At 42.5% G+C, this 13,083-nt stretch overlaps 1 protein-coding gene across 3 annotated transcripts in view; it reads left to right on the top strand.

The window, feature by feature from the left end:
- The window catches only part of MTF1 (metal regulatory transcription factor 1), a 39,457-nt gene extending 33,010 nt beyond the window's left edge, over nt 1-6,447 (top strand). For all 3 annotated transcript variants that reach the window (XM_075908516.1, XM_075908517.1, XM_006134245.3), the window contains exons 8-11: nt 799-901; nt 1,617-2,173; nt 3,150-3,213; nt 4,771-6,447. In XM_075908516.1, the coding sequence (XP_075764631.1) occupies nt 799-901; nt 1,617-2,173; nt 3,150-3,213; nt 4,771-5,156 (1,110 nt within the window). In that variant the 3' untranslated portion in view covers nt 5,157-6,447. The remainder of the gene's footprint in view (nt 1-798; nt 902-1,616; nt 2,174-3,149; nt 3,214-4,770) is intronic.
- The last annotated feature ends 6,636 nt before the right edge of the window (nt 6,448-13,083 follow it).

Raw genomic sequence — 13,083 nt, 5'->3', positions numbered from 1 at the left:
TTAACTTTTTCTTCTCAATATTGTTTTAAGCTGGGACAATTCCTTTCAAAGCAATCCAGTCCTAGCATTCTGTTCCAGGGGATCAGTAACATTTGATGTGGGCAAAGTAAATTAGGATGGATATAGCAATATAGTGATTTCATTTTAAGTCACTTGAGAGCCTTTTGGCACTTGCAGCTATATAAAAGATCTTTGTGGAAGTCAGAATTAGCACCATTTGCTTGTACTGCTGTAGTTTTTTCCATTTTGCTTTTCCCTCTCTGGCCATTTCTGTAACTTGCATTTCACATCTATTGGTGGAATTATATACTAAGGCTGTAGTATATAATTCCACCAATAGAATTGTGCTGTGACACAATCCCTTAATTAGGTTGCCTCCAGGTGTTGAGGAAAGAGATTGGACTTGCAAAAGGATGCAGACTTGTAGGTACTCATACAAGTCTGGGCAGGAAGTAATTCCATCTTGCTGGTGTCTCTAGCACAGACTTTTGGATGTTTATCGCAAATCTCTCTAACCTGAAAAAGGACTTTTTCACTCTGCTGAATTAGAAAGAAGGATTTGTCTCCAGAACTAGCAGTGTTCCTTTAAAGACCAGAAATCTAGCCTTATGATAAAACTATTCTCACCGTACTAGTTGCGTGAAGTACAAAGTACCCTGCCCTTTCTGAGGGTGGCCCATTAAAATAACTGAGTAAATGATTACAACATACATTTGCTAGATGACTGGCATTTATGCACTAGTTTATTAAAATCAGGGAACTGTTATCCAATGTTTCTCTCCTTTTTCTCCTCCCCAGACACATGGACAAGATCTTAGCACAATCTCACCAGCAAGCATCTTTGAATCTATATTCCAGAGCCCAGATCATCCAGCAAATCAGGAAGATTCTCAACAGACAGGTACACTTTGTATTCGTGTTCTTAGAGAGACGGTCCCGCCTATCCATGCAGATAGCTAGTTTCATTTATGCACCTCACACTGAGAATTCTTGCCTGGTGGATGATATAAAGCCTTAGAAGAAGCCAGAGAAGTGTCTCTTTAAAAGGACTGGAGGGCAGCACTGCCATTTTAATTTATTTTTATTTTTAAAGTAAATAGTATTCCTAGTTTGAAGCGTTGGGACTGTCTCACTAGAACTGTGAGATTATGTTTGCACTAGTTTTGTGTATCATCCCATGGCACTGAAAATGGTGCTGCTGGGCTTTTCCTTATAAACTCTTCTGTAGTAGGTTTCCTCTTGGAGCAGGCATTTATGGCTGAATGAAAGAAACCATCTGTAGAAGGGAGTTTATAATAGAAATACTTAGAGCCACTAGCTCTTAAGAGCTATAACAGGCCTATGTGTGGAGTACAGTTTTATTGGCTTCCTAAATTTAGACATAGGAAGGTCTCTGCCCTGGCTCCCCAACATGTCTCTATTTAATTGGCTTGCATTATGACTTTTGTACAGTGCATTGACTATGAAAATCATTGCTGTTGGTGTTCTTAGCTGTAATTTATTAGCTAGAAGGGAAATTAGGCTTAGTTTCTTAAGGTTCAGTGAATTACTGTTTTTCTGGACCACATGAGACTTGGCGTATTCATATTTCTTTTTTACTTTGTTTCCTTTGGCAGCTGCCTTGATTGAAAGTTTTAATGGTGATGCAGACTCAGTAACTACTGTTCAGCCTTCCGTAGGAGATTCAGCATCTTTATCTTTCCCACTTGTACTGCAGCTTGGCATCTCTGAACCTTTGCACCCAGCACTACAAACCTCTGTACCCTCTCGAGCTCCCACTTCCATAGGAACCAGTTCACAGCAAACTGCGTTTGGAAACCCTGCGACTATTTTACAGTCCCCAGAAGTGCCTGTTCCTCACAGCACACAGTTTGCTGCCAGTCACCAAGACTTTCTTCAGCACACTCAGAACCCACCACATCCCATTGTACAAGGACTTTCGGTGGCTGCTGGAGCCTCTGCTCAAGCAGCATCGAGTGCCACTGAGCCTCTGCCCAGTGTGGTTCAGAGTGTGCCTGTGGGTGCAAACCCTATTCTGACGGGTAATCCAACTATAACAATTACTCCGTCTCAGAGCACTGCTATTCTGCAATCTAGCATAGTCATGGGAGAACAGAACTTGCAATGGATTTTAAATGGTGCCAATGGATCGCCCCAAAATCAAGAACAAATGGTTAGTATATACCATAACGTTGCTGAAACAGTTCAAAACATACATATTCATTGCATAGTGCAGGGCCTGTTTTTAATAGAAAAATGTCTTTAGTATATTGGAAAGGTTCAGGATTCAATCCCACCCCAAGTGTGTCTCCTTCATTTTTGGGTAGTGGTGATGTGCATGGCTCCATGCAGGTCACAAATTAACAATCCCAGGTTGGAAGAATTTAAAAGATAGAGATGCAGAAGAAAATGTCTAGAAAATCCAAATGTGGGGAAGATTTAGTGAGTGGTTTTCTTTTTGTCTAACAAACTCCCTTGTGTAGGCCTCACAGAAAACATGGGCTTGCTTTTCCGGTGCCATTGTATTGTGAGTCCTGGGAGTAACTTGTATTTGTTTTATATCCATCTTTGTGACAAAATAGAAGCACAAAAACTTTATAGTGTTTTCAGCATTGAGGCATTTCATAGGTTTTACATTTCCGTAGCCTACTTGTATTGCCTCATAATACAGAGGAGCCTTGTTTATATGGATAAGGGAAAATCTTCTGCAAAACAAGAATGTGTCTGATGCTACATAAATCTGTGGGTTTGAGACCTCAAGAATAGTTTGTGTCATTGTTTTAAGTAGTGAGCCAGTGCCATCTGAAAAAGTTTCCTCGGTTGTGAATGCCAACGAATAGAGCCATTGAGATGAATGCGATGGAAAAGATGAATTATTAGTTGGGAATTGATTAATTTTGTTGAAGTGTAAACAATGTGTGTTGGCAAATCCATAGCATCTCAGGACTTCCTGTGTCATTGTCCCAGTTTGTCATATCCAGAATATGGAAGGCACTATATCAGCTCAAACTGCTTAATTTGTAATCCAGTTTTCTAGTCCTTTCTCTGGGGCACTCATTTCTCTTGATCTCAGCTGTTTGGAGTTTGCTGTTGCTTATTGGAGATCTGATTTTAAGTGCATCAAATATGTTTTTTTGTTTTTTTTTAAGCCACAAGTTCCGAAGGTGGAGAAAGTATTTTTTACCACTGCGTTACCAGTGGCTGGCAACACGGGTATGTACATTTGAAATGCAACTCCTTACCCTTTTATAGTCCCAGGGCCATTCCTTTGGCAATAAGTTTTGGCAATTATCACCTTGAATAATACTTGTTTGGGGTGGGGGGTGTTAATTGCTTGAAAAAAAAAAAGTCCAAGAAAATGTTCAATTTTTTACATTTCTAAAGGGTAATGGCTTAAGCTTAGCTCACTTTAGACTTATGTTTCACCTTATGGGTATGAGCAGTATAATGTGAAGAAGGAAACAAAGATAACACTGAAGATACTGGGGAGAAATTTGCAAACTATATTGTCTTGATATTAACAATCATGTGGTATTCTAATGTGTGTATGAAGTGTAAGTAGCTCCTTTAAGTTAGATAATTAACGTTATTCACTGAGATTTTAGATCACTGCCAAGCTTAAATCTTTACATGCGGGGAAAGGGAGCAGCCGATGCTTTACGTTAGTCCAGGTTGTTGGCTGACCACCTCTGAGCTGCATGTATAATACACAGTCACATATTTTGTTTTTGTTGCATCTTTCACACACAGTGTCAGATACTTCACAAAGTCAGTCGAGGGCTAAAGAAAACAGGCAAGATGAGATTTGAAAAGAAGAAAGGAGACAGTGTTAAATAAATGGAAGAGCACAAGTGAAAGAACCCTCCCTGTAGTCACTAGGCAGGAAAACAGAGCAAAAAGAGAATACTGACTTCTAGGTGATGAGCAAGGGAGGCCATAGTACAATCCCTTGGGATTCTCTCTGGTTTGAAGGGACAGAGGCATTGAAATAGAAAAGGGCTTTAATTTTTAAACACGCCTCTATTAAAACCCCCTAAGGCTGGTTTAAAACATGCTAGCACGCATGTAGCTGGTGCTGGGTGATGTATGAAAATCTAAATACATGACAATTGGGACCCTTACCTGTTCTGTGTCAGAGGTGTTAAGTTTTCCAGTGAACAGGTTCCCCTGGCCATCAGCTAGGAAATACTGATGATCTTGTGAAATGCCACATGGGAACTGAGCAAGGTAAGAAACGCTCACTGTGTGAGCTGTGAAATGTCTGCCTCTCATCCTGTGATTGCGAGGCGAGTGCTCCTGTATAGTAAGAGGAGGAGTTAGTGACTGAAAAGCAGACAGGCCGAATGTTGCTCTTCCATTTAATAGTAACTCGCTGCAAAGAGCTTGTGTGTTCGTATGATCAGTGCTTGCCTAATGCACCTGGACACAGCTCTGACTACCTGTGACTTTAGTTGCTCCTTGCAGGGTGGAGCGGATTCATCGTTATGCACTTTATCGCATAGGTAATGATGACTTGGGCTTCCCCCGTTCCGCTAGCTTTTCACTAGTGTGATTTGAAATGCTGTTTCCCTTTTTATTGATCTCATAATAGTTGTTTCTAAGGTGCCAGAAGTGTGCATGTGACTTGAGACAAAGACAAATGAGTGTTTCCTGCTATGAGGAGCTACCATCTGTATTAAACCTAAAAGATGACTTGAGTCTCTCGCTGTCCCGAGATTTTGCTGTTCTCTCCCTTCTAGACCTATTTATATCTTTTCTTTTCACTTTCAGGAAACTCCGTTCAGCAGATTGGTCTCAGCGTTCCTGTTATTATTATAAAGCAAGAAGAGTTCTGCCAGTGTCAGTGTGCCTGCCGAGACTCTGCCAAGGAGAAAGCAACCACTAAGAAGGAACGTTCCTCTCCTGACCTGAAAACTTTAGAGCAGCCAACTCTTCAGCTGCAGCCTCAGACTTTTCCTTCCTCCTCCTCCTCTTCCTGTGAGCCCAACAGTCAGATGGCTAACCCGTCAGACTCTCAAACTGAAACATTAAGTGCCATGGACGTATCAGACTTCTTGTCCCTCCAAAGCCCGGAAACCCCATCCAATCTGATTCCAATTGAAGCACTACTACAGGGGGAGGTGGAAATTGCTTTGAATAGTAGCTTCTCCAAATGAAGATGCTCCAGAATCTTCTCCTTTGCACCTGGAGGCTAAAATCCTCCACCTTAGAAGCAGACACTGAAGGCTCAAGAGGTTTTTATTTTTGTTTGGGTTTTTTTAAAAAGTTTTATTGCCTACTTCTGCTTCTTGGATGTCATTTTAGTCACATCCCAAAACATCCATCTTTGGGAGTCGAATCTTTAAAGAAAAAAAGATTATAAAAAAAAAGCTAAGTTATATATGAACTGTTTTGGCTGCACTGTCTGTCACTTTTGCTTGTCACTTGTGAACATGGAAGTTAAGGAATACTTGTCTGCATAAAGATGATAAAAAGAAAGGGGGTTTTAGTTTCAGTCCATCTCCTGTTGCACATCACTTCTATGTTTGGGGGGTTTGGTACTGGCAGCAAGTGGGTCTTCTGTTACAACTTCTTGGGTCTGTAATCTCCTTTTGTCTCCCTCTGTGTCTGATACTAACCATGCACTATAATAGGGACCCAGAGGATGAAGTTTCTGTAGCAGAAGATGGTGGTATTATAGCAGCAGTTGTTTTGAGCTGGAGCTTTTCTGGAGTGGTACTTTCAGATGCTTTTGTTGATCATGGGATGCTTGTCCCATCACCCAGTTAGTTGGCTGTTTGTACTGTGCTAACACTACTAGCAAAGCCAACTGAAATCATTGGGGGGGGGGGAATGTTCTTAAAGAAGAGCTTGAGGTACTTGTGCTCCTGCTGTGTTAATTAATTTGATTTAAGTGAGGGCTAAGAATACATTTCAGGCCCATTGCTTCCTGATTTAGAAATGTGATCAGAGCCTATGCCTATGTAGTACCTGATTGGCTTGCCTCTTCTTGCAGAATTCAGAGGGGGTTCACATATGGTGATATTGGTGCCTATTGTTCTTTTGACCAATCTGATCAACTTCTGACTTTTTGTGTAGAAACATGTCAGGCTTTAAATCCACATCAGGAATGCAAAACCTTTGCAGGTAACTCTTGTTGACAATGATTCCTTGTCCGCACAGGGTGACCTAGAATTCGGTGACCATGTCCTGTAACAGTCCAGAAATGCTTCCTCTTTTCTGTTAAACTCTATAATCCCTGCCTGAATCTGCCTCTAACCTTCTGTCATGTCAGCTGTCTGTGCACGGGGCTACTAAAATGCATAACACAATGTAGTAGTTTTTCATATCAAGCTGAAACTATATTCTAACTGACTCAGGGTAAAAAAACAAACAAAAAAAACAACCACAAACTCCCCTTCCACCAAAAAGCCTGTAATGTTGCAATAAATGCAGTTTCATTTTAAATGGTTTATTTATGCTGCATTATTTTAAAATGTAATTTTATAGTATTTTATCATCCGTCTGGCTTTGGCTGTGAGTCTTTTTGTGTTGAAGGAAAGAATATTAAATAATCTTTATTCAGTTTATGGTGGTGTTAGGTGTAGTGATATAATCATAAGCCAAATAATGCTGAGCAATTGTGTCCACTAGGTGTAAGGATGTAAACTCTTGAAAGGTGTTTGGGGGGAGGCTTTCTGTTCTCTCCCTTCAGTTTTCTTCCTGTTTACTCTCATCTTGTCAAAGTTACATTCAGCACCTTTTGTTGGGGAGGATCACGATAGAGCAGCCAAACCTTCCTCCTTAGTGTGTTACACTGAGGTGTATTGGCTTTTAAAACCCTCCCGAAAGCTGTGCAGCCTTACCAACACCTGGCATATTGTTAGAGGCGAAGCCACCTTCCCAACCTCTTTCTGTCCAATTGCAAATTCACGTCCTAGGTGCAGACAGAATTCATGCAAGAGAGCAGGCTTTCAGCTGGTTGGGAGATTTATGCTATTTGGGCAGATGGGGTGAGACTGAAGGAATAAGACCGTGAAATGGGTGGCTTTTGTAACTGAAGAGCAGGGACAAGATTAGCACAGTACACTCTGTGTCCTGGATATCCTAATGACAAGGGCTCATGGGATGGCAGTAGGACAGCGAGGGTCCAGTGCATACGGGTGGTTCCTCCTGTTGCTGTGACACTAAGATTGACATCTGTAAAATATGAATGAGCAAAGCATTGCAGTATTTTCTTCTCGGTGACACTACCCCGCCCTGCTGGGCAGCGATGTGTGGAGACTGACCTGGGCTGTCACCTTGCAGCCTGCGCTTGGGACGCAGGCAGGCCGGCAGCGGTGGAGGATTTGTCCCTTTTGTGTCTGGTGCTGCATGGGTATTTGGCCTTTTAAAGAGAGTGTTTGTGTATGTGTCGGTGAATGAAAAATTCCAGATCCTGGTGGGGTCACGGGAGTTTGCCATTGAGTTCAGTGGGACCAGGATTTGGCTCTAAATCTGGAACCTTGGTAGCCCTTCCTTCAGGGACAGGGGGTGAGCAGTTACTCCCGGGTGTGAAGAGGTGCGTCCGACCTGGTGTGCTTTGTGAGTGGTCTGTTGTATTCTCAGTTTAGGTGAGGCTAAGAAGGGCTCCTAACGATGGCAGAGTAGTTGTTTCATCTGCACTTTGCCTGTCCCAGCACAACTGTGTGTCCCCCTTAGGTAGTTGCTTTGGTAACGTTCTTCATGTTTTCACTCGTGCTCTATTTGTCTGAATGTTAAATGATGCTGCATGCGTCTAAGCACTCCCAGCACTCGGCCGTGCTCCGTCACCTCCTGTACTGCCCGAGATGCTGCACAGTTAAACGCCAGGCCCAGCCGAGGGGCTCACTGGCAGCCTGGTGAAGGAGCCTCTGAGTACCTGTCAGGGAAACATGAGTTTTGCTGTCACAGCTGAGCTATCAGAGCCCTTGGCCCCAGGGAAGCTGGAGACTTTTCCCTGGCTCAGTAAATTCCCAGCAGCGTGCCAAAAGAAGGGAAAAATTTCTACCTTCAGATGCCAGGTCTGATATCAGACTGCCAGAGTGGAGTATGTATGCGCTGTCAAGCCGCTGAGATTGTCGTGAATGCCCTGTACGATGTATGCGGTTTGTGAATTCTTTCCCATATCTGTCATCACAACAGAACTGCGCTGCTGCACAGAGCTCTTTGAGCATTTGCTGGTTTATGGCTCTTGGGGCGGGGAAGGGTGGTTTACTTGGTTCCTATAGCTTACCCAAACCCTAAATACAGAACAGGTCTAAATGGTAGCTCTGAAAGGCAAGTAGTAACCCTAGTGAACTGACTGAACACACAGCTGGAGGTAGGAGAATTGAGTTTTCACGCTTATAGATGATAGAGGTTCCTAAGGACAGAAAGTCGGCATTTATTCAGGGTTGGTACCAAATTACATAGAACAAAGTATAAATGGGGGACTTCTGTCATGCTGACTGTGTCCAGAAAAGCTAGGTTGCAGAACCTTACACCAGTATCTAAATGCACTTTAGGTTATTTTATCTTTAACCCAATTGCTGCAATTTCTTTTGTATATACTTCCAGAAAGTTTATTTTTGCTCTGATTAAAAAGTTAACAGGGGTGTGCAAAGATGAGCACTTATCTTGGTGCAATACTTGTAGCTAAAAATCATTGTCCCATGTGGTCGGTGTATGTCTGTCTTATTGAATGTGTGTAGTAACTAGCTCAGTGACCCATCACCCAACTTGTCGATACACAAACAAAATTATGCATCCTTAGCAAATGTCCAATCTATGCAAAACTTCCATTGAGAGCACTGTGCTTTACCAGGCCTGTCCTCTCATGCTTTCTGATGAGCCGCTTGTCACTTCTGTTCGATTTTTTTTTTTAATTTGTTGTATTCATCTGTAGATTCCCGTTACTCCCAAATCTGATTACAGAATGAACATGAACAGAAGTGACAAACTGTTCCTAGACAGGCATGTTGCACCTTTTAGAGTTTTGGCTTCACAATCATTTTCGATGCCATGCTATCTGCCTTACTTCGCTGAGAATAACTCTCCAGCAGAATCATAAAATATTGTTTTTGCAACTGCAGCAACATTGTTAACATGTTTACAATACTCTTTCTATACCAGTTAGAAATAAGCATTGGCAAACGAACTCGTGGCTGGCCTGAGGGTCTGGAACTGCTTGTGGGAGGAGGGTGCCATTAGCTTGTTAATGTATTATTGGCCTCAGAACTCACTGGAGATGAAAAACTGGTGTTTTATGGACAATGTTATGCAGGTAGCAACTGAAAGGGGAGGCCGCATGGTCCATTGTATAGGGCAGTGGATTGGGAGTCAGGTAACCTAGTCCTGATTCTGCTACTAACTGGCTGTGTGACCACAGGCAAGTCACTTAACTTCTATGCCTCAGTTTCCTCATCTATGAAATGAGGATAGTGAAGCTCATTCACCTTTCTTTGTAAAGTGCTTTGAGATGTCTGAAGGAAAAGAGTGAAATGCAAAGTATCACCAATAGGAGCTAGCCGGTCAGAACAATGAACTAGTCAATTGGGCTGTGAGGCAAAAATAAACATCTCTAACACAACAAATTTCTGATTGTGTCATTTTTAATTGGTATTTTTTTCCTCCATATATTTTGAAAACAATGTCAAGTGTTTATAAATGTTACTGTAGTCGATACTCATGGATAGGGCTGAATTTTTAACTTTTTTGCATCTTGTCTTGATATGAATCATACATTCTAGAAGTTGGATTCTGTGTCTGCACTGAGAAATGCAAACTAAACTGGATATTTATGTAGTAGCATACATAGTCTAAATGTGTGTGTTCTTGAAACTAGTTTAAAAATCTTACACCATGCTTTTGGTGGTGTGCAAGCTGGCCAAAATTTGGTTCATTATGCAGTGTACACTTTCTCAACTAAATGCAGTTTCTACTTTTTCTTACGAATTTTTTTTCATATGATCTTTTTCAGCAAAATCAAGGGTATGTTTGTGTAGTATCATAGCTACAGTAGCTGGCATTCAAAGGCTTTTCTTGCTCTGTAGCTTTGTGTCTTCACCTGCTTATAAACTAAAGCTATTCATTTGACCCTCATTTTGGAGAGAGAATAATAGTTAAAAGTTGTGTTTTATTTACACAGACTAGCATCTGTTAGGAGGGTAGAGAACTGCTGGTTAGTTATTGAGCATTTGCTCCAGCATTGATCTCTGCGTAATCTTCAGACCAGCAAATATAGAAAGAGTTTAGGATGGTTATTTACTGCTTGTGTTTTACGTGTATTGGGAGCCGGACAGTGGTCTTGGAGATGATTTTAACCAACACATCAATTTCTTAAGTGTGAGTATGGAATTCAAGGAATTTATTTAACTATGAAACATGGGAACAAATGTACTTGCATCGAGTGACATGAAGATGTTAGTTACAGGTACAGTACTTCCAAAGGAAGAGCATCTCCAAAACCCAAAAAAGAATAAATATGAATTTGTATTTTTGAAGAATGTAAAATGTGAAATAATGGTGTTTGCTTAATTGCTCATTTTGTATAAAGTTAATATTGTACTTTGAAATATCTGCTCAGAAGTGGAAATTAACATTTTTTTGGAATTGAAAGCAATATTAATACTAATGGAATCCTAATTAAATGCTTATTTAAATATTGTGGTACTGGAGTCATTCCTCAAGGAATCGATCAGTTTCTTTTGGAATGTGAGTATGAGCACTCTGATTTCCTTTACATCACAACACGACATTGAGACTTGGGAGCTGGAGAGAGAATAGTTTTTTGATGTGTATATATTCCCCACCACCATAATAGTTTTTAGATCCACAACCTTCATGTCCATAAAGTACTTTCAGGTATGTGGAAGGGTAGAATACTTAAAAGATACATGTAAAGGAATAAGGCCAACTGTTGTAAATAGCTTCAGAGGGGAAGCCAAGTTAGTCTGTAACTGGAAAAACTTAAATAGTCTAGTAGCACCTTAAAGACTAACAAAACATGTAGATGGTATCATGAGCTTCTGTGGTTTTAAAGACTTAGGCTGTATACTACTTCCACCCACAATGATCATAAGGGACATCTTTCATCCAAAGAACCCCAAGTACCCCACAGACTCAACATACAGGGGTCACTTTGTTCACCCCTAAAATGTAGCTATTGTTCAGCACACAACCCCATCTTCCAGGAACTGAAAAATGAACCCTTTCAGCCCTTTGAAATGAGACTGCCCTACAGAACAATTCTAATTTCCCTTAAAGGAGCTCACAGAAGTATTTCTGGGTAGGAGTCTGTGATAAGTTTAAGTGGCAATAAAAGTAGAACAAGAGACAAGTGATAAGGAGAATGGATTAGCCAATACACAACAAAAGCCTTTTTCTGAAAGGGCCCAAAGAATTTTAAACAAATGTAGCTTGAAAATGGAAACTTCCTTTCCTGGTATTTCAGATACCTAAGAGGATCTAGACCGGGGTAGTAGTAAGAGTTGAGGAAAGACATCTTTGCTCAGCCTTGGCATGATCTATTTTATGTACTTATTCTGTATAGCCACTTGTGAAGCAGTTGGGTTCATACCACCCTGGGGACAGACTCAAGATAGAGAAGCTGTTGTTGATATACAGGCTTGTTGGTTAGCCTGAGAGAGACTTTTGGGTTTTGACTTTTTGATACTCTTATACTAATATTTGTGACAAGGATGCTGCCTGGCCAGATGGGCTTGTTAGTCTAATGGGACCAGATAAGAACAGTTGACGTGTTTCAGGGTGCGATGGGGATTTAATAGGAGCACACGGGAAGGCTGCCTGGCTTCTCTCAAGCCAAGCTCAAACGATCAGCTAGGAGGAGCAAAAGGGGATAGGGAGAGGTATAGGAGACACTAAAAGCTGCTGAAAATCCTGGCCGTGGCCAGAGGACAATCTCACTCCCTACCCATCCCGTGGAGTACAAAAGCAGAGGGTTGGAAACCTCAGACTCTCAATCCCCAAAACGGAACATGACTGCAGTTGCAAAGGGGCAGGACAAGGGGGGAGCTGTAAGTACATTTAGGCCTGCCGTGGAGGAGCTGAGAACAGGAAATGGGGTAAAGGCTTTGCGGCCTTAGAGCTGGGAACAGCTGTTCTGTCCACAGGACAGATCAGGCCAGCTGCTCCGGGTCCTGTGCTTTGGGCGGAGCCGCGGCACCTGCCTCGACCATCCTATGGACGGGACTTGCAGGGCCCAGGGCAGCCTGGGGGATCACCACAGGGAAGCAGAGGGGAGAAGGTTAAAGGAAAAGCACAGCAGGATGGGTGGTGGGGCAGAGCTGACCAGCTGGCTAGGTCACTCCAATGCCTGCTGCCACAGGGAGTGCAGGGGAGTCTGGCTCCTACTGCTGCCCCCCCAGCAATGTTTCCTCTAAGATGTGCAGCCTCAACATCCCAGGTGAGTAATCAGCCCTGCGCAGCTAGTGAGCTCCCTGCATGGAGCCCTGAGCGTCTGACTGGGCGGAGCTGATTAATCAGCTGGGACAGTTCTGCCACACAGTGTTGGTTAGGGCTATACTGCTGGGTATTTTTGCAGAAGAGATGCAAATCGTGCCCATTTGCATATCTTCTGAATCTTTTTGCAGTAGAGGTTTTTGCAATAACCCCCGTGTAGATTTGTCAGGAAAACCCCCTTTTGCACAAGATCCCTTATTCCTCAAAAATGGAGGTTTACAGGATCTTGCGAAAAAGGGTTTTTTTCCGACAAATGGCCTCATCTACACAGGGGTTTTTATGGCAAAAATCTTTCACAAAAGGAATCTAAAGATTGCACTCATTTGCATATTTGCATATCCTCTCCTGCAAAAAACCAGCTGTGTAGCCATAGTCTTAGAGGGAACACTTCCCCCCCAGGCAGTCCTGGGCAGGGGGCTTTGGGGAAGGAATACAATGGGGACAGAGCAGGATCAGGAGGAGTTTGGGGGGAGGGGTGGAGTGGGGGCAGGCTAGGGGTGCAGGATGTGGAGTAGGGGGGAGGGTTGCCCTGGGCCCCCCAACCTCTAGGGATGGCCCTGCCTGGGAAACACTCTGCCAGATAATGCTTGCTTGGACTTAACCCCAATACACATGGCATTGCCC

The sequence above is a fragment of the Pelodiscus sinensis genome, chromosome 25 (genome assembly GCF_049634645.1).
Source record: "Pelodiscus sinensis isolate JC-2024 chromosome 25, ASM4963464v1, whole genome shotgun sequence".
In the NCBI taxonomy this organism is placed as follows: Eukaryota; Metazoa; Chordata; order Testudines; family Trionychidae; genus Pelodiscus; species Pelodiscus sinensis.
The sequence above is the reverse complement of the archived record's forward strand: the minus strand, read 5'-3'. Positions and strand labels throughout refer to the sequence as shown.